At 34.8% G+C, this 22,590-nt stretch overlaps 1 protein-coding gene across 1 annotated transcript; it reads right to left on the reverse strand.

Annotated features, from left to right (window-relative positions):
- Positions 1-419: 419 nt before the first annotated feature.
- On the reverse strand, positions 420-22,109 carry LOC134843060 (regulator of MON1-CCZ1 complex-like). Its single transcript, XM_063859581.1, has 10 exons — positions 21,897-22,109; positions 19,477-19,610; positions 16,770-17,007; positions 16,211-16,400; positions 9,951-10,206; positions 8,118-8,328; positions 7,296-7,561; positions 6,944-7,182; positions 5,097-5,303; positions 420-1,566 (listed from the first exon to the last, which is right to left on the reverse strand). Exons 1-10 carry the CDS (start codon positions 22,074-22,076, stop codon positions 1,244-1,246), a joined length of 2,244 nt encoding a protein of 747 aa, XP_063715651.1. The 5' UTR covers positions 22,077-22,109; the 3' UTR covers positions 420-1,243.
- Positions 22,110-22,590: the final 481 nt, after the last annotated feature.

Below are 22,590 nucleotides of genomic sequence, written 5' to 3' on the forward strand. Positions count from 1 at the left end.
CACATTTTTGCTAAAATTGACCCAATTTGAGAAAACTGGATCAAAAAATAAAAACTTTCATTTAGCTGGGAAATTTGAAAATTAAATTACACTTTCGAAACTAGAAGTCGATCACGTTTTTCATGACAATAACACTTTTACTGTTAGATATTGGAACTTGCCTTCTTTTCAACGAAGGAAATGAAATGAATTTGAAAAGAAATCAAACACCAAATCGCGAAAAAGTAAACAGCCTGAATATTTTTCCTGATAAAAAAAGAAAATATTAATAGCGACTTAGAGTCTGAAGATTGGGTGATATAAGGTTTCGAGCTAGTTTTTGTCCATCATACTTTGAACTTGTGATTTTTCCTGTTGTATTTTCAAAAGTCGATGAACGTACCATCGACTGTTGAAAATACAACAGGAAAAATCACAAGTTCAAAGTATGATGGACAAAAACTAGCTCGAAACCTTATATCACCCAATCTGAAGCGAAAAAAAAACACAAAAACGAGTTAACACACGATTAGATCTAAGCATTCAGCTGCCTTAAATCTTAGTCTAAAAATACCTCACGGTGGAACAGAAACGCCAAAAAGTATCATGGGAAACCAGTTAATTGATTCACTCTTTTTTGCCTCCATTTTGAAGAAGTTGGTGAAGTATTGTCATTGCAGTTCATCCAACTTTCAAGAAAAAGTCGTTTATCGACAAACCTTGAATCTAAAAAATGTAGATGAGTCTTCAAAATTTTTGAGATATCAGATTACTTATTTATTGATACAGAGGTGAACGAACTTTTCGTAAACCTCTATGGAAAACTATCATCAAAACTGACAGGCACTGAAACTCGAATACATTCAAAATCTTAAATTTTAAATCACTAATGCAGATTGTTCCAGAAACGCGGTTGATGTAAGGCCTCATGTATGTGGGATAAGATAAGGCTACTTCTACTCAGAAAAAATCCATAACAGTTTGCTTTTTGATTCAGCTTGAAACAAAAAACTTCTGAACTCTTTTTGAAGGACACATTGAACTTTGATACCAGTAGAAATTGGCACTTTCGTCTTAAAATATTAATTTCATTTCTTAAATTATACATTGAGGCAGATATACTTTTTTAAACGAAAACAAACAGCGTTACGACACTTGCGACAAAAATACTTATGTATCAAGCGGTCCATTGTCTCGAATTTTTCCATTCCATCAAAGTGATTGCTCAGCCGTTGCATTTAATCACTCAAATATCAATTTTTTTCTAAATAACACTCAGTTGCTTGGCGATGCCAACATTCATCGTATCTTTATGCTCCTCCAGACTACTGCGGCCAAAAAGCTCTTCAAAATGTCGAGTGTATATTACACACTTTGCTGAGGGAAACAAAGACCGCTGACTAGACTGTTGGAAGTTGAACTCTTCGAAGAATTTGTACACTGCGTAGTAAAGAATCCGGTCTCCCGTGATTTTGGCTACTTCGAGGAACTTTTCTGGCCTTCTCAAGTCATCAATCAGGTAAAACTTTTTTGCAAATTTAATGGCAGTGATGACTTCCTGGCGCGAGAGCAACAACTCCAAAATTTCTAAACAATCCAAAACTTCAGATAAGTTCAGTCCATAGGAAGCTTTGAAAATCAACATGAAACAAAAAAAAAAACGTGAGCGTTTTAGTTTTATCAAAATTGTACAATTTAGGTTAGTATGCGAATCATCACTGCTTTATTAATAATTAACTCTGTTGAACGAAGGAAAATACGCCAAGAAGTAGCTTTAAAAGGGTCAAAAAAGGAAAAAACAAAACTACTGAGTTTTGAAAATATTATCTAACGGGACAGGGGCGGGGGTGGACGTTCCTTCCTTTCAGGGATTCGACCCCTTGCTGCCGACCCGAAGTGTCCCCCCTTTGTCCTATTTTGAGATATCCATTTTTGGTGACGAACCCAAAAATTTTTCTAAAGGCGCCAATATATACTTATTTTGAGGGGGAGCGCGCGCCAAAAATAACGCAATTTTTGGGTCAAATTTTTCCAAACAGTGCCTAAAAGCGCCTTTTTGGGCAATTTTTTCAAAAATTTGCCTAGGGCGCCAAAATTTTGCCCCAAAACGGACTTTTTAGTGCTTTGAGAGAGCTCGGAAAATCAATTAGGTCGACCTAAAAAAATGGTCGACAAACTTTCGAACACTTTTTGAAAATTCGCCCCCCCCCTCGAGAAAATCCTGGATCCGCCCCTGTAAGGGGAACTGAGCTTCAGTCCTCGGTCATTCAAGTTTTCCATTTGAATGCCCTACATTGAAACAGGCACAAAGAAGCTACAAAATGCATAAAATCACAAATTTTGCAATTAATAATTTCGAATGTTATTAAGAAAGCAACCCCAGACAACCTTTGCTTTAATAATTTGGAAAGCATGAAGCCAAATAGTGTATAAATAAATTACGAACTTCAAATGGAATTTTAGAAATGTAAAATTTCTGAAAAAAAAATTCTCTTTTGTAGTTGATAAGAGACAAATTGCTTTCTTCGGTTCATTTGATGAATCAAAAGAACTTAAACTGTGTTATTTTTAAACTAAATTTCGGCTTCGTGTGCAATTTTCTGCTGCAAATTTTGTATGCAACTCGGAAGCATTGACAGAGAGGCGAAGCTTCTTTTCGCAAACACTAGCAATAACACGGCAAAAAGCAGTTCCATAAGGAAAAAGTAGAAATAAGCCTCGTAGTAAAATTCGGCTAGATCTCGGATTCGATCTGCGACCTAGAGATTATGAGTCTCATGCACTAACCACGCAATTAAAAATGCACTAATTTTGTTAACTTTCAATTAAGCTTCCTTTGCAACTTTCAGTTGCCAATTTTGAGTGCAATTCGCAAAAATTGACACAGAGGCGAAGCTTCGCTTCGCAGACACTACCGAGAACAAGCAAGAAAGTGCAATAAGGAAAAAAGAAATAAGCCTCTAATTAGCTCTAGGATTCCATCTGCGACCTACTGCAATATAGAGATTTTGAATCTCACGCAATAACCACTCAGCCACGCACGCTTAACCATCGACAAACACTAGTCATGACTAAAGCAGCTACATATGCTTAAAGCTGCCAAAGCAATTCAGCAAGTGGCACCAAATACAATAGACTCAATTTTGCAAGTAATAATTTGAAATATAACAAACTGAAGGCATCCAACTTTGCATGAAACAAATCGGAAAGCATAAAGCCACATTATGTATACATTATGCATGTCCAAAATTTTCGAGATATATTGAGTTAGAAAGTTTCTGAAATCGAGTTTTTATTATTGTTATGTTGTTTGAAACAAATCACTCTTTTCGGTTCACTTGATGAGCTTAAAACGCATCAACGGTGTTGACTTATTACTAATCGAATATCAAAGCACATACTATCTAAAAGCTGTAAAAGTGCCCCAAAAGTGGCACCAATATTTGCGACTTAGGTTAGAAAAAAGAAGGTTCGTAATAACACACTAAGCTGAAAGAGATTATTTCAAATCCAGTAGCCAGTAGTGACAAAATCAGCTTGCTATCTATCTGTAATAATTAGGGATTCTAGAAATTATGAAGTCGAGCAGAAGTAGTTGAAGAGAAATTTCACGGAATATTACCTGCTTTATCATGATGTTAGTTTTACGCAGAGTTGTCAGCTTTAAAGGGGGTCAAAAAGGAGAAAAGATGTAACCCAATTTGTGCCCTAAACAATTGTGCCTACACACGCTTACAGAAACAAGGACAGCCAAGAAAGCGGCAAAGAGAGCTTCAAAATGCACAAACTATGAATGTAATAAAACATTTGCATGTAAAAAACTAAAGGCAATGACTTTAATTTTGCATGTAATTATTTGAAACGCATACAGTACTGATTTAAATTATCCGGACAAAACGAACAAAACTTGAATTTTCAAACGCGTTTTTCTCAAATTGGGTTAAGATTAGACAAAAAGTGAAGAGAACAAAAGTTGCTTAAAATTTCATCAGAATTAATATGGAGTAATTTTTTCTCCGAAACTCTCAACCAAAGTTTTACCCCAAAAATGGGTCATTTTGGCTTTTTTCAATTAATCAAGAATTACGCGGAAACTACTTTGTTAATTGATGAGAAAATTATATCACAGGAAGCCTCTTACGCAGCTCAACAAAGTTTAAGAAGGGTTAATTCTCCAAAAATTTGCGGAAATAGTTTAAAATTTATTTTTAAACAGAACTTCTGGGTTTTATATAGTAAAAATCACATTTATTGACTATCAGGTGATAATTTTTTCTCTTATACTGGTTTTTGGAGATTTAACCCTTCTTAAACTTTGTTGAGCTGCGTAAGAGGCTTCCTGTGATATAATTTTCTCATCAATTAACAAAGTAGTTTCCGCGTAATTCTTGATTAATTGAAAAAAGCCAAAACGACCCATTTTTGGGTTAAAATTTTTGTTGAGAATTTCGGAGACAAAATGGCACCATATTAATTTTGGTGAAATTCTAAGCAACTTTTGTTCTCTTCACTTTTTGTCTAATCTTAACCCAATTTGAGAAAAACGCGTTTGAAAATTCAAGTTTTGTTCGTTTTGTCCGGATAATTTAAATCAGCACTACTTTCAAACTATGAATAAGTTATGCACATCAAAATTTTCGCGATACAACTGGGTTGAAAAATTTTGGAAATGAGTTTTTTTAGTGTACTGTTGTATGGAATAAATAGCTTTCTTCAGTTCATTTGATTGTGTTAAATATTTGCAATCAAATGTCCGAGCACTTGCTATTAAATAGTCAACTCGACCTCTGTAAAAGTGCTGTAAAGGTGTCAGCAAGAGTAGAACTTATAATTGGGACAGCTTGGGAAGCCTTATAGTATCACACTACGCTTGGCTTGTGTAATTACTGTGTCAATGAGAAAAAAATTGTGGCATTCAATTTCTTTTCCTCATAATTTTCTGCCGGTTACTTCACCTAGCACTATTAAATCTTTTAGATATCACTTGTAGAAAAGATCGTACAAAAATATACACCGCTCTACATTAATCATACAGCAGTATCGTTTCGGTTCATCAATCATGTAGTTCAAAAAACAAGTAAAACTAAAGTATAAAGATAATAATAACTAGTTTGAACCTGAGTGTGAGTCCTGACCGAGACGTTTGAACATGTCCAGTGCGAGTTGAATGGCGGCCGGGTACTGTTCGTGGAGACTGAGTAGCTTACAGGCCATCAGCTGTCTGTCTGTGATGACGTAGAACTGCAGCAGCTGATGTAATTGGTAGAATTGCTGTGTGCGCACCAGGTGACTCACAAGAACATCTTCAACCTTGTAGTCTACTTCTAGAAAACAACACAACCAAGCCATGCAATAATGTTCATTAGGTTCCTTCGAAAAACGTAATTCGCTCGAACTATTTTTTATTCATTTCGCTTTTCTTTTAAATTAACGTGACGAGTAACTTTGAGATACATAACTCATTAAACAGAAAGCAATATTAACAAGGATAGCCGGTTACTGAGCAAGTGGCACAGAATGTTCCGACCATAGTCTTAAAAAATAAGTTTTTTCAAACTATTGTCGTTTTTTTTTCGGCGTGGTGTGATAAAAGGAGCTGAAAAAAAACTGGAGATAAGGTATACTCAACAGTCATAGTAAAATAAGCAAAGTGAAAAACAATTTTTTAAGAAAAGTTACTTGAAGAAAAAAAATCAAAAAAATGTTTTTTTTTCTGAATTTTTGAAAACTTTGATTCCAAAAAGGCGCTTAATACTCAAAGTAAACTAACGTTACTCAAGAAAAACTAAATTTTTATGTTTTAAATTGAGCTATTGTAACTTTTAAGCAGTTAAATCAAGACTGCTTGCTCGCTTTATTCGCTCGAAATAAGACAAATCAAAAATTTCAAACCAGTTTTTCTGGACACGGGGAAAAAATTTTTCTTAACTTTTAAATGTGGTTCGACTTACGACTGTAAGGGCTTCAATATGATATATCATACAGCCCAGTCCGATGATTGTTCGTGATTCCTGATTTTGCGTGGAAAACAATAAAAAAAATCACATTGAAGCTCTTCAAATTTTAAGAAATTTTCATGATCAATACTTTTTCATGCACCTAGATCTCGAATAGAGAAAACTGGATCATACCTTAATTTTTTTCATACCGCTGGGAAATCTAGAAGATAACCATTGCCAACAGACAGTTGGAAAAGAGTCAATGAATGCAGAAAAAATGAATACTTTTTAAAAATACTTTCGAGTTTTAAAAATAAAAATAGATGCCCTCAAAACTCTTCGAATTTTTAAAACAATTTATGATTGACACTTTTCTGATTACATTGACCCAATTTGAGAAAAGTGGATCGATAAAAAATTTTTATATTCCGCTGGTAAATCTGAAAATTAAATTCCACTTTCGAAACTAGAAGTCGATCATGTTTTTCGTGACCTTTACACATTTGCAGTTAGAAATGAATTTGCTTTCCTTCAAACAAAAAGAACTGAATTTAAAAAAAAATCAAAAGTGAAGCCGCGAAAAAGTAAATTTAAGCCTGAACAAAATTTAAGCCTTTTCCTGAAAAAAAGCAAAATTTGATTTCCTTTTAGCTAGTGAATATAAATCGAACAGTGAATTTGAAGGGAACTTGAATTGAAGAACTTTTCCTTGAATGACACTACGTTCATTGACGCTTACAAAATAATTGTAACTAACTAATAATCATTAAAATCCGACAGCAATGCTACAAGAGGACGCCAAAATCTTTCAAACGATTTAAAAATAGTCTATAAGCAACGCCATTTTCTTTGGCACTAAAAGACCCAAAACTCAAAACCCTGCATGATCACAAAACACTGCAAAATTTAAATCGATTAATATCAAGAGAAAACATCAGAAAAAAGGGCATTCGTCTATCTCAGAACTAATTCACTATTCAATTTCCAAACGATCTCGCAACAAAAAGCAAAGCAAATCGTCTTACGAAATCGCATCTTTTCCAGCGACTTTATGAATTCCAAAATCACAGCCACTATGAACTTGCTCCTATCTGGAGACACCACCGGCTGGTCTAACATATCCACGAAGATGGTCAACATGTCACTCTGGTGAAGAACTGAGTTGTCGTGGAAGGTGAAGGGTCGCAGTCCCCCTCTGTCTGACAATTCTCCTCTGCTAGACTTCTTTTCTTTAGCTTGACTTCGCTCGGATTCGAAGAAGCGCCTGTTTAATTGTTCAAAAAATTTTGCAAAACAAGAAAAAATGTATCATAAGAAAAAGCGACTTTACAAATTCAAAGTGCAAGAAATGCCAACTAGGATCATCTAAAATCTTACTTGTATGCGTCATTCGAGATGTCGAAGAGCGTCGCCGTCTGAGCCAAGGTGACAGTTTTCTCTGAGAAGAACTTTTTGAACAGATCCAACTGCAGCTGTCGGCTATTATAGCGCAACTGCAGGAATCTTAGCAGTGCAGAATTAGTCGTAAACTTCGGTGCTATTTTACGAAGGTCTAATGTGAGTCTCCACATGGCGCCAATTTGGGTGTTGATTATGACATCAGGGCGGAACACAACCCAGGCTTTGTCATACAACTTCACGTCCTGGTAGCAAAAAAAAACACATTTCTCGGCCTAAGTTAATTTCAGCACTGTTTTACTTCTATTCGTTATACTGTCAGAATTTAAAAAAATTCAATTAACATAGTTTTTTGAATAAATAATGGATTCAAACAATGGAGAGCAGATCAAAATTTCACACTTTACCTCTTTTGCAATGCAGACTAACAACTGACACGCAAAAAAGATTCAACATAGTTCATACAAAAACAACCAGTTGTTGTGCAAGTAGCAGAGAATGTTACCACCACATTTGTGCAAAAAAGTTTTTTTAGAACTCCAGTTTTTATTTTTTGGTTCGGACTACTTATTCTCGAAGCTGAAAAAATTTGAAATCAAAATCACGAGCAATAAGGGCTTCAACATTCTACCATACTTGACACTTTTCAAGCTTATCTTGAGGCAACTACAATCGGCCGGAAAAAAACTAAGCAAGATAGTTCCTTCCCACTTCCAAGAACAAAAAACGCTCGGCTTCATTGTTAACATTTGAAAAAATACCAGTCTTCTCTTGAATATTTATCAAATTACTTTATCTTACATGTGTCTTTCCTGAGTTGGGATGGACGACTGGTTCTGCCTTGGCTAGACTTCCAGGGGGCGTTAGGATAGGATTGAGAAAGGTTGTGAAACCGTCACTCTCTCCAGACAGTTTCACATCAAACAGCATCGATATCTGCATCTCCTGGTAGTGTACTACAACTAAATTGTCCACAACATTCACCGCAAACAGACCTGCTTCAGACGACAATCTGAAAAAAAAAACATTGGAAAAATTATAACACGGAAACTGAAAAAAAATATATTTTAAAATTTTTAAAATATTTCCAAATTTCGACATTTAAAAAAATTCAACGAATTCAACTCAAAAAAAGCCTTCAAACATGCATTAATAGGTATTAGAGCAATTTCACTTTTTCCTGAACAAAAAAAAACATTGCCGACCGACAATTGGAAAAAGATTCATTGAAAGCAAGAAAACAGAAAATATTGACTTGTTTTTAGCAGAACGTAAACTTTCGAATTTCAAAGTAAAAAATATATGGCCCAATTTTTATTTTTTCAGGAACAATTTATGATGAAAATTTGTGATAAAATTAACTTAACTTGAGAAAACTGGATCATTAGGTAATGTTTTTGCTCCGCTGGAAAATCTCGAAAAAAAACCCACTTTCTAAAACAGATGTCGATTAAACATTCTGGTTTTCGAGAAATTGAGTTAGAAAAAAATTGTCTGTAATACTAATTTAAGATTTTGCATTGAAAAAATTTTAGTCAGAGAGAAATTTGAAATGAACTTAAATTTAGGTGTAGGCTCCTAGCGGGCACTTCAATGTTCCTTTTATCTATGCTCTCGATGTCTGTTAGTTTTGTATAAACTTGATAAAATAATGTTGATTAAATGCCATTTTTTTTAAATTACTAAATATAACTTTTTCTTTGCACATTTTATTTTGGACAACCAAAAACCAATCCGATGAAATTGCTGACAGTAAATCAAATGGAATATCCAAAAAAGACTGGATAGCATTCGATGATCCTCTGCGAATCGCAGAAACTACAATTATTGCAAGATAGCGAAAAGAAAATAAGGCGGAAATAACGAAATCCAAAAAATGGGGAAAAATTAAAATAATTTCAGAAACACAATCGAAAAACACAACCACCAGTATATAATAAACTTTTTGTCTTCACCTAGCGGCACCTCAGCCGCCGAAAACAAGTGGCTAGACGCCCATTGAGCCGAAAACAATATATGACAAAAGAAAATGTTGCCATAAAATTTTCGAGCAAGTAAGTTTTAAAATTTTGAAATCTTGCAACAGAAACTACTTGAACTTATCAAAAAAAATCAATCGTTTCATGCCTTTGAAGTGGCACAAAATAAGGAAGCTAAGCCGATAAAAATAAGCCGAAACCATTTAGGCAGAATAAAGCTCTTCAGTAAAAAAAAAAGAAAAAGGAAACCAAAAAAATATACGATGGGTATTAATTATAGTTACTACAGGAGTAAACCAAAAACACTCTCATCTTCCATGAAAATTGCTGAAAGCACATGAAAATTCACCAAATTGGCAACTAAGCCGACAAAACTTATGCAGACAAACGAATGTCCGACAATTCAGTCTCTGAAAAAAAAATCAAATTCATACATACTGAAAAACAAGGTCCGGACAGGACTGGAAACCAGACCTTAGGTTATAAAGGCATTCGTGCAACCTCTAGGCCAAGTGGGAAAAGATCTCGAAGTTGCTAATGTTCACTAATAAAGCAACTTCACAATTTCTTACAGACGTGTAAGCAAAGATGTTTATGGGAAAAAAGTCTAGTTCCCGATTACAAGACATGCTCGCAAAAGTTATTATCTCCTTACCTCAGAACGTATGCTTTGTTAGCTGGAGCCTCCCTTGAAACTCGGTAAAGCACCAACTCCGAGGACACCTTAGCAGACGAGTGTGGGTGAGGGAGAAGGGGTTGTCTTCGGATAACCGACACGTATGTCTCCTCGTATATGGTAAGCAGGGATAGGTCGCTCTCCAGCAGCTGTTGCTTCTGACCTGGTCGCTTGGAAGACATCGGCATGTCCACTTCAAACTTCGCCAGCTTAACCACACTGCCACTAGACGAGCCTAGAATCAACATCAATTTACACTACGCAAACACTAACGAGAACACGACAAAAAGCAGCTCTATAAAGTGTCATAAGAAAAAAATAAAAACAAGCCGCGAATTAGTAAGAATTCGACTGCGACTTGGATTCGAACCAGCAACCTAGAGCTCACGCGTCTCACACACTAACTACTCAGCCACTGACACTAAATAAACAACAACCCATAGCCACAAATAAAGCAGAGAACAGATGCTAGGCAATTTCTAGGCCGAAAACCACGAATCCGAAAAAAATTCAGTTTTTTCGAGAAAATTATTCAAAAAGAAACTAACACCGGAAACAGACGACACCTAATTACTACCTAAATGAAGGTAGTTTTATCTGAAAATTCAAGAAATTGAGCATGTCTGAAAATTACCATTGCTACAAATTTGACCAATCTGCGCCTAAAGTGATTTACGGGGAAAAATCTAGTACTCGATTGCAATACCCCTGCTTATCGCAAGGGTAATAAACCTATATCTAATCTCTATGAAACTAGTGAAGTCTTAATTAAATTATTTTAAATTGTTTCGGGAGCTTCGAAATTCATGTAGATTTCGCTCATTTTGGTTTTGATTTTTTTTAGCAATCGGTTGTATGACAATGCCATTTCTGTTCCAAAGTGTAAATTAGACGCAGTAAGTTGCACAATCGGTTGGCTTTAAATGGCTGAATTTTTTATTTGATGTTAACTGAGTCTCTTTTCAAGTTTACTTTTTGGATGTAAATCATGTCAAATTGTTTACTTTTTGGTCCCTCAAAAATGCTGTGGTCCCTAATAAAACCCAGGTACAGTATATGGCTAATTCCAACAGTAAGCATTTTTGTTTCTCAATATTGGTATCGAAAAGGGCCAAGTTAGTCTAGCGGGTACGAATCCGGTTACCAACCCCTAGACGTAGGTTCAAATCTCGTACTGGATACTGTTTTTAGAAAATAGGCGGGGCCAGTCATCTAAACTAGTTTTGTCACGGGACCAAGCAAGTAATTTAGTACCATAATTGTATGGTGTTAAATTGTTCGGATTAATAAAGATAAAAACCGTGCAATCTGAGGAAAAATTTTATTTAAGTCGCAAAAAGTTTGTTTTTATTCCGCTTTACTAAGTATTTTTTTTTACCAAAAAGCTTTTTTAAATCAAAACATAATCTGCGATTTTTTAAATCTTGATGAACACAATTTTGATGGAAAAAACATCATTCTGTTCTACTTGCAACCCACAAGAAACTACAAACTTTTTGTTCTACTTGCACACCAACAATAAACTACAAAATGATCAGACACCTAATTACTACCTAAATGAAGGTAGTTTTATCTGAATAATTAAAAAATTGAGCATGTCTGAAAATTACTATTGCTCAAAGTTTGACCAATCTGTGCCTAAAGTGATTTACGGTAAAAAATCTAGTACTCGATTGCAATACCCTTGCTTATCGCAAGGGTGAAATAGTAATTGAAAGTTCAATAGTTTCAGACCTACAAACGGTTCTGAAGTTTTTAATCATCTAGCAAAAAATCAAAACAAACTATCTTTCGGTTGTAATGAAATTCAAAAAATCAGCCCATATGTACGCTTCTAGCTTTTTTATTCAACAGATAATTTGACAAATTACTTTGCTAACAAACTGAAAGTTTCCATAAATATACCTAATTTTCAAAGAGGCAAAAAATCAGAACGCGGAAATAACAGACCAAGATTATAGCTGCTAATATTAGGTAGGATATACTCAGGCACAAAATTAAGTTGGCATGGCAAAAACGCTTTAAAAAGTTGGCATAATATAGATATACAAATAATGAGTATGGCCACCTCGGGCCGTGATTGCCAACCGAAAGCGACTACCCGCAGTGAGATTTCATATATAAGAATTGGCCAAAACCCTACATCTGAGCTTCCTAGAGCATGCCACAACACTAGTGGACAAAATTAATCCCAAGTTCAGATTTTTTTTCTAAAAGGCTTGATTTCAATATCCATTTTGGACAACCTTGACTTCAATTTTACTTAGAGCAAGAGCAAATGATCAGAGCCACCCTCTATGAAACTAACAAAGTTTAGTTTTTAAGACTTTTCAATGCAATCCGGCTCTGAAAACGCCATTTGCAATAAAAGTGTCAATCCGCGTGAAGAAGTAAGTAAAGAATTATTTCATTCTGGTTTTATCAATTGTCTCGCTGAGAACGTTTCACGTCACGTGAACAATATTTTTACTCCGCGTAACCTAGAGAGTGCAAAGCGATGCAAAACTTAGTGCAGCTGAGGAAATTTGGCATTTTTAGACCGGGATTACATTGATACATCTTTAAAGCCAAATACTCTTAGATTCATAGACGCTAGCTCAGATGAATTGCTTTTGGTCAATGTAAAAATTTTGCTGAAAATCGAAGTAAAGGGGTATCCAAAATCCACATTAAAAACAACTTTTTAAAGACAAGAAATGTGAAGTTCATATCAATTTTGTCCACTTAGTGTATTTGCATGATCCAAGGAAGCCCAAATGAAGGATTATTGTCAATTCCTATCAAAAAATCCTCACTGCGGATATTCTTATTCGATTAGTGATTACGGCCCGAGGTTGCCATACTCATTATTCGTGCGTTTATTTTCTCTGGGTTTGTGCGATACCAATTTTTGCTTCCCAGTTTTTTTGATAAAATAATTTATGCATTCGGACTACTTTTATTTCCAGAACAAAATCAAATTCTAGCATAAAAACATTTTTGCTCCCAAAGCGAAAAATTCTACTATTGATGCAATCTTAAATGTGCTCGACATTATGTCTGTTTACAAAAAAAGTTCAGCTGCATACTGCTTTATTGATCGATCGGAAGCGTTTGAGAAAGTCAATCATTCTATTCTATTGCAAAAACATTTTTTCGTTGGTTTGAGAAGCCCCATTATTAATGAGCTAGAGTCGTACCTTACAAACAGAACACAATAAGTCCAAGTTGATTATAAAAATCAGACACAAATGTCCCACAGGGTTCAAAGGATGCTGCTACCCAGGGTTCACTCCTAACTTGACTCTGATTTATCTAGCAAATACTCGCCAAAAATTCGATATCACAATTTTTGCTGATGATACCAATTTTTACGGACAAATAGATGACGAGGGACAGAAAATGTCTCGAGCTTTGAGTAAGTGTCCAGTTGGATCGCATGTAAAACATTGAGGAGTATACAAGTAAAAGCAAATTTATTCACTTTGGAAACACAATCGAGAAAATTTCGGTATGAACGGTTGAAATAACTGGAATTTTTTCCGAAATGAAGTATTTAGGAGCAATTAAAGACGTAAACCATATCACATATTTACACAAAAAATTCGCATTTAATCATCAAAATTATATTACTGCAAAATGTACTTTCAAAATGGTACCCTGTTGCAGCTTTACGAGTCTTTCATAGAACCAGTTACACAGTAATAAGATCTAGCCAATAAAACGGATTTAGGAAAAATTGAGTATTCTCAAAAACCAATACTATGGTTACCTTTTTTGTGACAGAGGACGATAACTTTGATATTTTTTAAAATAAAACACAAGTTATACACAAGGAAAGAACTGCATATTAATGAACTGATGAAAATTTTTTGTATAAATTAAAAAAAAAACAGCACCCATGTATTCAATTAAAGAATTGCTTTACCACAGTTATACCGGAAGAAATTTCGTATGGATCATGAAAAGTTCGAATAAATGAATTCATAACCACAGTTGAACTGCAAGAAAGTTTGCATGGATCACGAAGAAAAAACAACTTGAAAATTTCGAATACAAAAACCTGTAGAAGAACTAGAAAAAAGAGTACGTGAACTTTCCAGTTTTCTGGTAAAGTTGACAAAAATTTAATATCTAGTGTCAGTTTTACAGAGAAACTTGAACAAAACAAGGTATGGAAAGATCAATTTTTATCTTTTTATGGATAGACAATCAATTTATCTGTTTTTTGATGAAAATTCTATCAATTTTTTAAAAGCCAACACTGTTTACCAGAGCTTAAAAGACAGTCGAATTATAGCGAAAGTGCCAACAAATAAGTCAACATTTCTAATGAACACTTATCTGCGAGTTAGGTTGGAAAAAAGGTTCGTGCTAAAACACTAACGCTCGCAAGCTTGCTAGTGTACAAAATTACCACTCTTACGCTATTTAAAGAATATGAACATAACTGATTAGCGTGCCTCAAGCGTTATGTGTCCCAAATTGAGCTAAATTGCAATTCTTACACCTCCTAACTTTGTAAACAACAATCACAGGCGAAATATTTTTCAATTTGAGCTCTACATTTCGACTTATTTACAAATTTTTCGACCAGAAATAACACGTTACTTTGTTCAAAAGTCGGAAAAAAGTCCGAAAAAAATCATGGGTCAAAAACAGCTTGAAGCACTTGTTGGATACTTCGTCACCCTAAAGACAAGTTTGTTACTCCGACTTTCGAGAAAAGTGACGGAACAATTGTACTAGGGAAAATTTTTTACAGAGGCGAAGTTGCACTTCGCATACCCAAGCAAAAAGATGACTGATCATGCTACTGGGAAAACTGAATGAGAAAAATTTTGAGTCTACAAAATTTTTTAAGTGACGCACGCCAGTTATGACGCATTAGCAATACCAGTCAATTTGAAAAAAAAAATACCGACTAACATGCCTCAATCTATAAAGCGGACGCATTTTAGCTAGTAAACGAAAAAGATCAATAAAACTTCCGAACCTGCACAGGTTGGAACCCTCTTATTTTGTTGCGGGTCTCCTTCACTACCTCTACGCTACATATCCAAGATACATTGGAGCTAAGAAGCTCTTTGTAATATAATATTCTGTGTTAACATCTCCAGCATTGGCTGTACTTAATAGCTGGATATTGATCGAAATGCACACTTTCAAAATGAACACATTTTGTCGCAACAATATTCGCGTCTCAACAAAATTTGAGACTTAGATTGGAAACAAAGTGGGTTCATACTATAACACAAGCTTTGCTTGTGTAATGACAGGCAACAGATTGTTGAAAAAAGCCAATGAACGCAATTAAAAAAAACTTTCGAACTTTAGAGTCAAAAATAGATGCTTTTAAAGCTCTTCGATTTTCTAGAACAATTTATGATGGGCACTTTTTCGATAAAGTTAGCCCAATTAGCGAAAAGTGGATCAATGTGAACTTTTCATTTCGCTGGAAACCCTGAAAATTAAAATCCATTTTCGATACTAGAAGTCGATCACGTTTTCCGTGACCTTACACTGTTGCTGTTCGACACTGGACTCTGCCTCACTTTTAACAAAGGAAATGAACTGAGAAATCAAAAGTATAACCGCGAAAAGTAAAATTAGTTCTTAACATTTTTCCTGAAAAAAAAAGAAACAAAAAAATAATCGAGACCTATATAAGAGTCTGAACTAAGTTCATCGACTCTTAATCAGCCGAAAAGTATTGTTATCTTGAGCTCAAATTTCATCAAAATTCACCTCTGATTGTTTTTTAGAAAAGTAGGGCGTTTTAAGATAGCCAATTAGGGATAAAAAACACGCGAATTTTTTTTCGTGCAGTTAACGCGTAAGCGGAGATTTAATCAGTCCGAAAATTGTTCCAAAATGAACTGAGGCATCCTATTTGATCTTTTTTTTCTTTGCTGTATCCGAAATATGGATGGTATCAACTCAAATGAACAACGACAAGCATTCTTTATCAGAAAACATAAGGTGGATTGTTAAGTAAATTTCGAAATAAAAGTTTCCATCCAAAAAAAGAATCCTACTCAACTATACTCCATGTTGAACTTGCAAAAAAATTGAAATTTATTGAAGGTTCGAAACTCCCACTAATACAACAGGACTTCACGAACAAGTCTAGAGAAACCGACACAATTTAAGAGAAAATTTACTCTTACGAGGCTTTAGACTATACATTTACTATAGATACAGACAATTCTCCATAATGTTAAGACTGGGCTTGAGTTATCTGGGCTTGAATTTAATACCTGATTTAAAGATGAAGGGGTTGACAACATTTTGCTGGTCAGACGTCGATACAACTAGCAGTCCCTGGTACTCATCTGGAGCAGACATCGACGGACTGTTCCCTGTGCCTCCTCCTCTCGACCCAGAAGGCAGTCTGTGAAAGATCGCCCATGCCACATTCATAGAAATAGTCTTCGCTACTTTGCACGCCTGTATCAAATGAACCATATCTGTTTCCAAGCTAATGAAAAAGATCCATGCAAAAGATAAAACGAATATAAGATAAACTGCGTTCACGATAACGATAAGTTGCGTGATACTCAAAATGACTTGCAGCGAAATTCAGGAATAGTCAACTGGAACTAAAATCAGATGTTGCAAACTGACTCCAGCAATTAAAATAAATACTTTATGGTGAATAGGAAAACCATTCGTTCTCAAAAGACATGACCATTTGAAGTTTAGCTAGTCAAAATCTCACAGTCTTCCAAGGATATTTAGACATGATCTATTAACTGATATTTATTGGAATGCTTTTCCGCATAAGTGCATTAATCTCGACAACCGTTCCTTAGTTACCTTTTTAGCAATATTGACGCAGTAATACTCCAAGGACATGTTAGTCACAATCAATAGCTGTGTGTTTCCCACCCAATAGAAGTCCTGCAATTTTGAGTTCTTGGCTTTACACGACTGATAAAAGGCATACTCAAATACATCCGCGGTCTCATTCGGAGGCAGAAGAAATTCAATCTGGTTGGGCTGGTTCGCCCTTTTTATTGACAGACATCGACCGTCTGGAGACTGTTTGATGGATCTGATGAAACAAAGACAGCACCCATGATTTTATGTCGCTTTGAAGTCTTATGAAGTCTTATAAATCCACGCATATTCTCGCCACATTTGCCTTGTGACATATTACTTATTGTTCCGACTTTCGATACGAAAGTAACGGAATATTTGTGCTCGGGGTGGGTTTTTTTTTCTTCAGACAAATTTCGACTTTTTAACTAGCCATTTTTGACGGAATTTTTTTATATCATTGGAAAGGTATTGTTGTCCTGAGCTTGAATTTGAAAAGATATTTCACCTGTGATCATTTTTCGTAAAGTTATGGGGGTTTAAAGATTGCCATTTTGGCCAATTTGGGACAATTAACGCGCGATAAATTTCGCGCTATTAACGCGTAAGCGAGATTTAATCCGTCTTAGAAATCGTTCCAAATTGGTTCAAGGAAGCTTATATGCCATAATTGATTTGTTAATAGGCGCAAAATCTATCACTTTGTACTTAATATGACGTGTGGGGGGATGTTTTTACTCAAATTTTATCTCAAATTTTTTCAAAAAGTTTAATTTTTTTTACATTGAAATTTTTCATCTTATTAATGCTCCATAGACCTTAAAAGGCAGTCGGAGCTTTCAGGGCTTCGCCCTGATACGAGCAGTCTTGTTGTTCCGACTTTCGATACGAAAATAACGGAATATTTGTGCTCGGGGAGGGTTTTTTTTTTCTTCAGACAAATTTCGACTTTTTAACTAGCCATTTTTGACAGAATTTTTTTATATCATTCAAAAAGTATTGTTGTCCTGATCCTAAATTTGAAAAGATATTTCACCTGTGATCATTTTTCGTAAAGTTATGAGGGTTTAAAGATTGCCATTTTGGCCATTTTGACCAATTTGGGACAATTAACGCGCGATATAATTCGCGCTATTAACGCGTAAGCGGAGATTTAATCCGTCTTATAAATCGTTCCAAATTGGTTGAACGAAGCTTATTTGCCATAATTGATGTGTTACAAGGAACGAAAACTATCTTTTTGTACTTTATATGGCGTGTGGGGGGATGATTTTCATAAAAAACTTCAAATTTTAGGAAAAAAATTTTTCATTTTATTTTATTTCATAGAATGTTTTTATGTTATTACTGCTGCTCCATAAACCTTCAAAAGCAGTCGGAACATTCAGGGCTTCGCCCTGATACGAGCAGTCTTGTTTTTAAATTTATAATGTGTTTCGCATTACACTATAGAGATCTCTTTAACTAAAATAGTTAAAGAGCAGACAAGATCCCACAAGTAGACAAAATTAAATACAAATTCAGGTTTTTCACTGTGAAAATCCTCTTTTCAAGAATCATTCTGGATAATAATTACTTGCAAGTTAAATGAAACCATTACATCGACTGACAGTAAATAATCTGAAATAACCGCTCTGGAAGTATAAGTTAACTATTTAATGGACTCACCAATTTATTCTTGGTCTTAAAATGCGAGTTTTTAACATCAGCAGTAAAATTTCCAAACGGAGTGAGAAGTGAACGCATTTCGTTGCTGTTTCTCTAATTACATGTACAATATTTCGAAAACGATTTGATACTTATTTTTCACGCCGTTTAGAAAATTTACGACAGATGGTGAAAACAGGCATTTTAAGATCAGTATCAAACTATTAAAAACTAGTATTAACAAAATTGACACTTTCAGAGAGGCTGGTTTAGATGATTCGCTGTCGGTCGAAGTAATAATCTCATTTAAATTGAAAATAAATGTCCACAATGATTCTTGAAAAGCGGCATTTCAGTAAAAACCGAATCTTGCATTTCACTTTGCTCAGAAGTGTATCTTGAAGAAAAAAAGTATAATTCAACTGAACAATTTTCACCATTTAACACAGAGGCCAAGCTGAGCTTCTCACTACTTGCGATACAACATAAAAATAGCAGTGCGAGGTAGCAGACAGAAAAAAAGTCACTAAGTCCAAAAAATGGAAGAAAAACTTCAAAAACCACAACTTGAAAATTTTTTTTTTTCTGGAATCATGTTCTTTGCGAAAACAAAAACAGGAAACTATAAGTCAAGGCCAGTTAAATTTAAAAATGCAGGAGTAATTCAAAACACTAAGAGTAACTACATTGAGAATTGCGTTAAGACAATCAATTCTAAACGCTTTTAGCAAGCGTACTAGTAAATCAATTCTTTAGAAAATCAGCTGAGAAAACATAAGCAGAAACTTTAGGCCGACGTCTTTTTGGAAAGGAATATTTCCAGTTTGGAAAAAAGTCAGGTACATCACAGTTTAAGGGCAAAACTAAGCTATATTTTTTTGGCATTTTTCCTAAAAAAATTTTTCACTTCTGTTTTTCTTTTCTCCAGTATGTATAACTACCGCTTCATTCTGTAGAATTTCATTGCAATCGAATTTAGCAGAAATTGATTCTCAATGAAAACTTAATTTTGACAGAAAAATTAATCTAATAATAGCCACCATTAGAGGTCTCCAACCTAATGGGTCCGAAAAAGGGTGACGATATCTTGAACTGGCACTGGGGGTAGTATAGAGCTCCGGAAATGGAGGGGACTAGAGACGCGGAGTAGGAGGAGACACCTGTAGCCCCGTGCGATCTCACTACGAACAGCTAAAAAGGCATCAATTTTAATTATTTGTGCAGACATAACGACCGCTTTACTTGTTTTAGCTTTTAACAAATTTATCGGACAACGTATAAAACTTCTGAATGGATTCTGGCCTTCAAATTTAAACTAAAGGGAAATGTAGAAAATCAGCCCCGAATTAGTAAAAGTTCCACCACGTCTCGGATTCGAACCTACGAACTACTGCGATCTAGATATGATGAGTCTCACGCACTAACCACTCAGCCACAGGCTCTTAATACCTTACAAACAATAGCCACAAATACAGAACAGATGCTATGCAATTTCCAATGCTACAGTGAATTTCCATATAAGTGAATACTTTTATTTGAGAGTTAGGTTAAAAAAAAGAAGGTTCTTACTAGTAAACTAACGTTCGCAAGCTCGCTAGTGTGATGATAACGCTTGCTAATAGCAGGCGTAAAAACAAATACAGAACAAAATAAATTTGCCAGGCAACCTTTCGCTAGAAGACGATGCCTTTTTACAATAGATGACAAATTCAAGCTAGATCGCTCTTTGTTGTACTTCGAACAGTATGCAACTTCCAATGCTACAGTGAATTTCCATATAAGTGAATACTTTTATTTGAGAGTTAGGTTAAAAAAAAGAAGGTTCTTACTAGTAAACTAACGTTCGCAAGCTCGCTGGTGTGATGATAACGCTTGCTAAAAGCAGGCGTAAAAACAAATACAGAACAAAATAAATTTGCCAGGCTACCTTTCGCTAGAAGACGATGCCTTTTTACAATAGATGACAGATTCAAGCTAGATCGCTCTTTGTTATACTTCGAACAGTATTTATAATTTATTCAAAAATTCAAAGTTTACTTCTTTTGCCCAAAAGTTTGGCTTTTGAAATAAATTATAAGTACTGTTCGAAGTACAACAAAGAGCGATCTAGCTTGAATTTGTCATCTATTGTAAAAAGGCATCGTCTTCTAGCGAAAGGTAGCCTGGCAAATTTATTTTGTTCAGTATTTGTTTTTACGCCTGCTATTAGCAAGCGTTATCATCACACTAGCGAGCTTGCGAACGTTAGTTTACTAGTAAGAACCTTTTTTTTTTAACCTAACTCTTAAATAAAAGTATTCACTTATATGGAAATTCACTGTAGCATTGGAAGTTGCATAGCATCTGTTCTGTATTTGTGGCTATTGTTTGTAAGGTATTAAGAGTCTGTGGCTGAGTGGTTAGTGCGTGAGACTCATCATATCTAGATCATAACTAGATCAAATCTAGTTTTTAGTATATATGTTACTCTGTCAGGTGAAATGTTATTCAAAAATTCAAAGTTTACTTCGTTTGCCCAAAAGTTTGGCTTTTGAAATAACATTTCACCGGACAGAGTAACGTATATACTAAAAACTATCTTAGTAGCAAGTATAATTGATTGAAAATGAAATGACTATATTCTGCATTATAGCTCTCAAAGTTAATACATGCACTGTACTCAAAATTACCAATAATTTCACCTATTGTAACAATTCAATTGTTACAGATTGAATCATTAAAGGCCCGATCATAATGTAAGTTTAAGAAAAAGTATATTGCCAGATTTAAGCAAATTGGGATTCATTGTCGTGAAAATGCGATCATTTTTGGTGAATTGTTACCTTAAGTGCAATGTATTAAATTTGAGAACTAAAATGCATAATATAGTCATTTCATTTTCAATCAATTATACTTGCTACTAAGATAGTTTTTAGTATATACGTTACTCTGTCAGATGAAATGTTATTCAAAAATTCAAAAAGTTTACTTCTTTTGCCCAAAATGTTTTGGCTTTTGAAACTCTGAATTTTTGAATAACATTCCATCTGACAGAGTAACGTATATACTAAAAACTATCTTAGTAGCAAGTATAATTGATTGAAAATTAAATGGCTATATTATGCATTATAGCTCTCAAGTTCAATACATGCACTATACTCAAAATTACCATAATAACACCACCAAAAAATTCACCAAAAAATGACAGCATTTTCGCGACAATGAATCCCAATTTGCTTAAATCTGGCCATATACTTTTCTTTAACATACATTACAATCGGGCCTTTAATGATTCAAATTTATTCTGACTAGCTTATTTTAATTCCTAACCCACACTGAAACACTTAACATAGAATCATTTTTCTAGGTGGCACTTGCTCTGATTTTAAAAAAAAATTTCATGACAAAAAAACATGAGTACGAGTCAATAGGACAAAAAGATATTCGCTAACTAAAATATCATTTACAGGTGACCTGTGTTTAATTGTTGAGTCGTACCTGGTTTAAAACTTGATCGAAAAATATTGACACGACGTTAGCCTGATCCTGGTTGTCATCATTTGTCTCAAAGATCGCCACTGGCTTCGAGAGTTTCAAATAAAGATCTGTCGAATTTTCCCCCTGAGAAGCTGACCTATAAGAGGAGAAGGACAGAGTTTTACTGCTGGCATCAGACATAGTGACAAAGTACCATTAATTTAACTAAAACAAAAGTTTTCAATATTTCTTGGTCTTTTTCAAGATGTGGAAATAAGGTCAAAGTAATTATTGAGAGTATTTAAAATTATGTTAATATATTTAACAAATCAAAAATCTAAGAGCACTGAAAGACCGCCTAGCTCAACTATGCTTAGTTTTTTTTGAGCCAACTGAAAATAGCTAAACTTAGAACTGCATTTTTTGGAGATGCAATCATATATGCCAGCATTTTATCTTAAAAAACGGACTCTGCCGAAATAAGTGCTACATGTTCGATAAAACTCAAACTAGTAGCGGATTTAGGGGAAGGGGGGACGCCCCCCTCTTACTCTCTCTCAGGGATTCGACCCCCTGCCGACCCAAAGGGTTCCCCCTTTGTACTATTTCGAGATGTCAACTTTTGACTGACTGACCTTAAAATTTTTCTAAAGGCGCCAATCTGTACTAATTTTGAGAGCGCGCGCCCAAAAAAAGGGATTTTTTGGGTCAAAAT

Source organism: Symsagittifera roscoffensis, chromosome 1, assembly GCF_963678635.1.
Source record: "Symsagittifera roscoffensis chromosome 1, txSymRosc1.1, whole genome shotgun sequence".
Taxonomy (NCBI): domain Eukaryota; kingdom Metazoa; phylum Xenacoelomorpha; order Acoela; family Convolutidae; genus Symsagittifera; species Symsagittifera roscoffensis.

What these genes read in the sequence shown, in the direction of transcription:
- LOC134843060 (XM_063859581.1), bottom strand. Translation starts at nt 22,076, where the DNA reads ATGTCTGATGCCAGCAGTAAAACTCTGTCCTTCTCCTCTTATAGGTCA. An exon ending in CCCTTTTTCGGACCCATTAG is followed by an intron (nt 17,008 to 19,476) that starts GTTGGAGACCTC and finishes TTGTTTCATCAG; the next exon opens with ATCCATCAAACAGTCTCCAG. An exon ending in ATCTCGAATGACGCATACAA is followed by an intron (nt 7,183 to 7,295) that starts GTAAGATTTTAG and finishes ACAATTAAACAG; the next exon opens with GCGCTTCTTCGAATCCGAGC.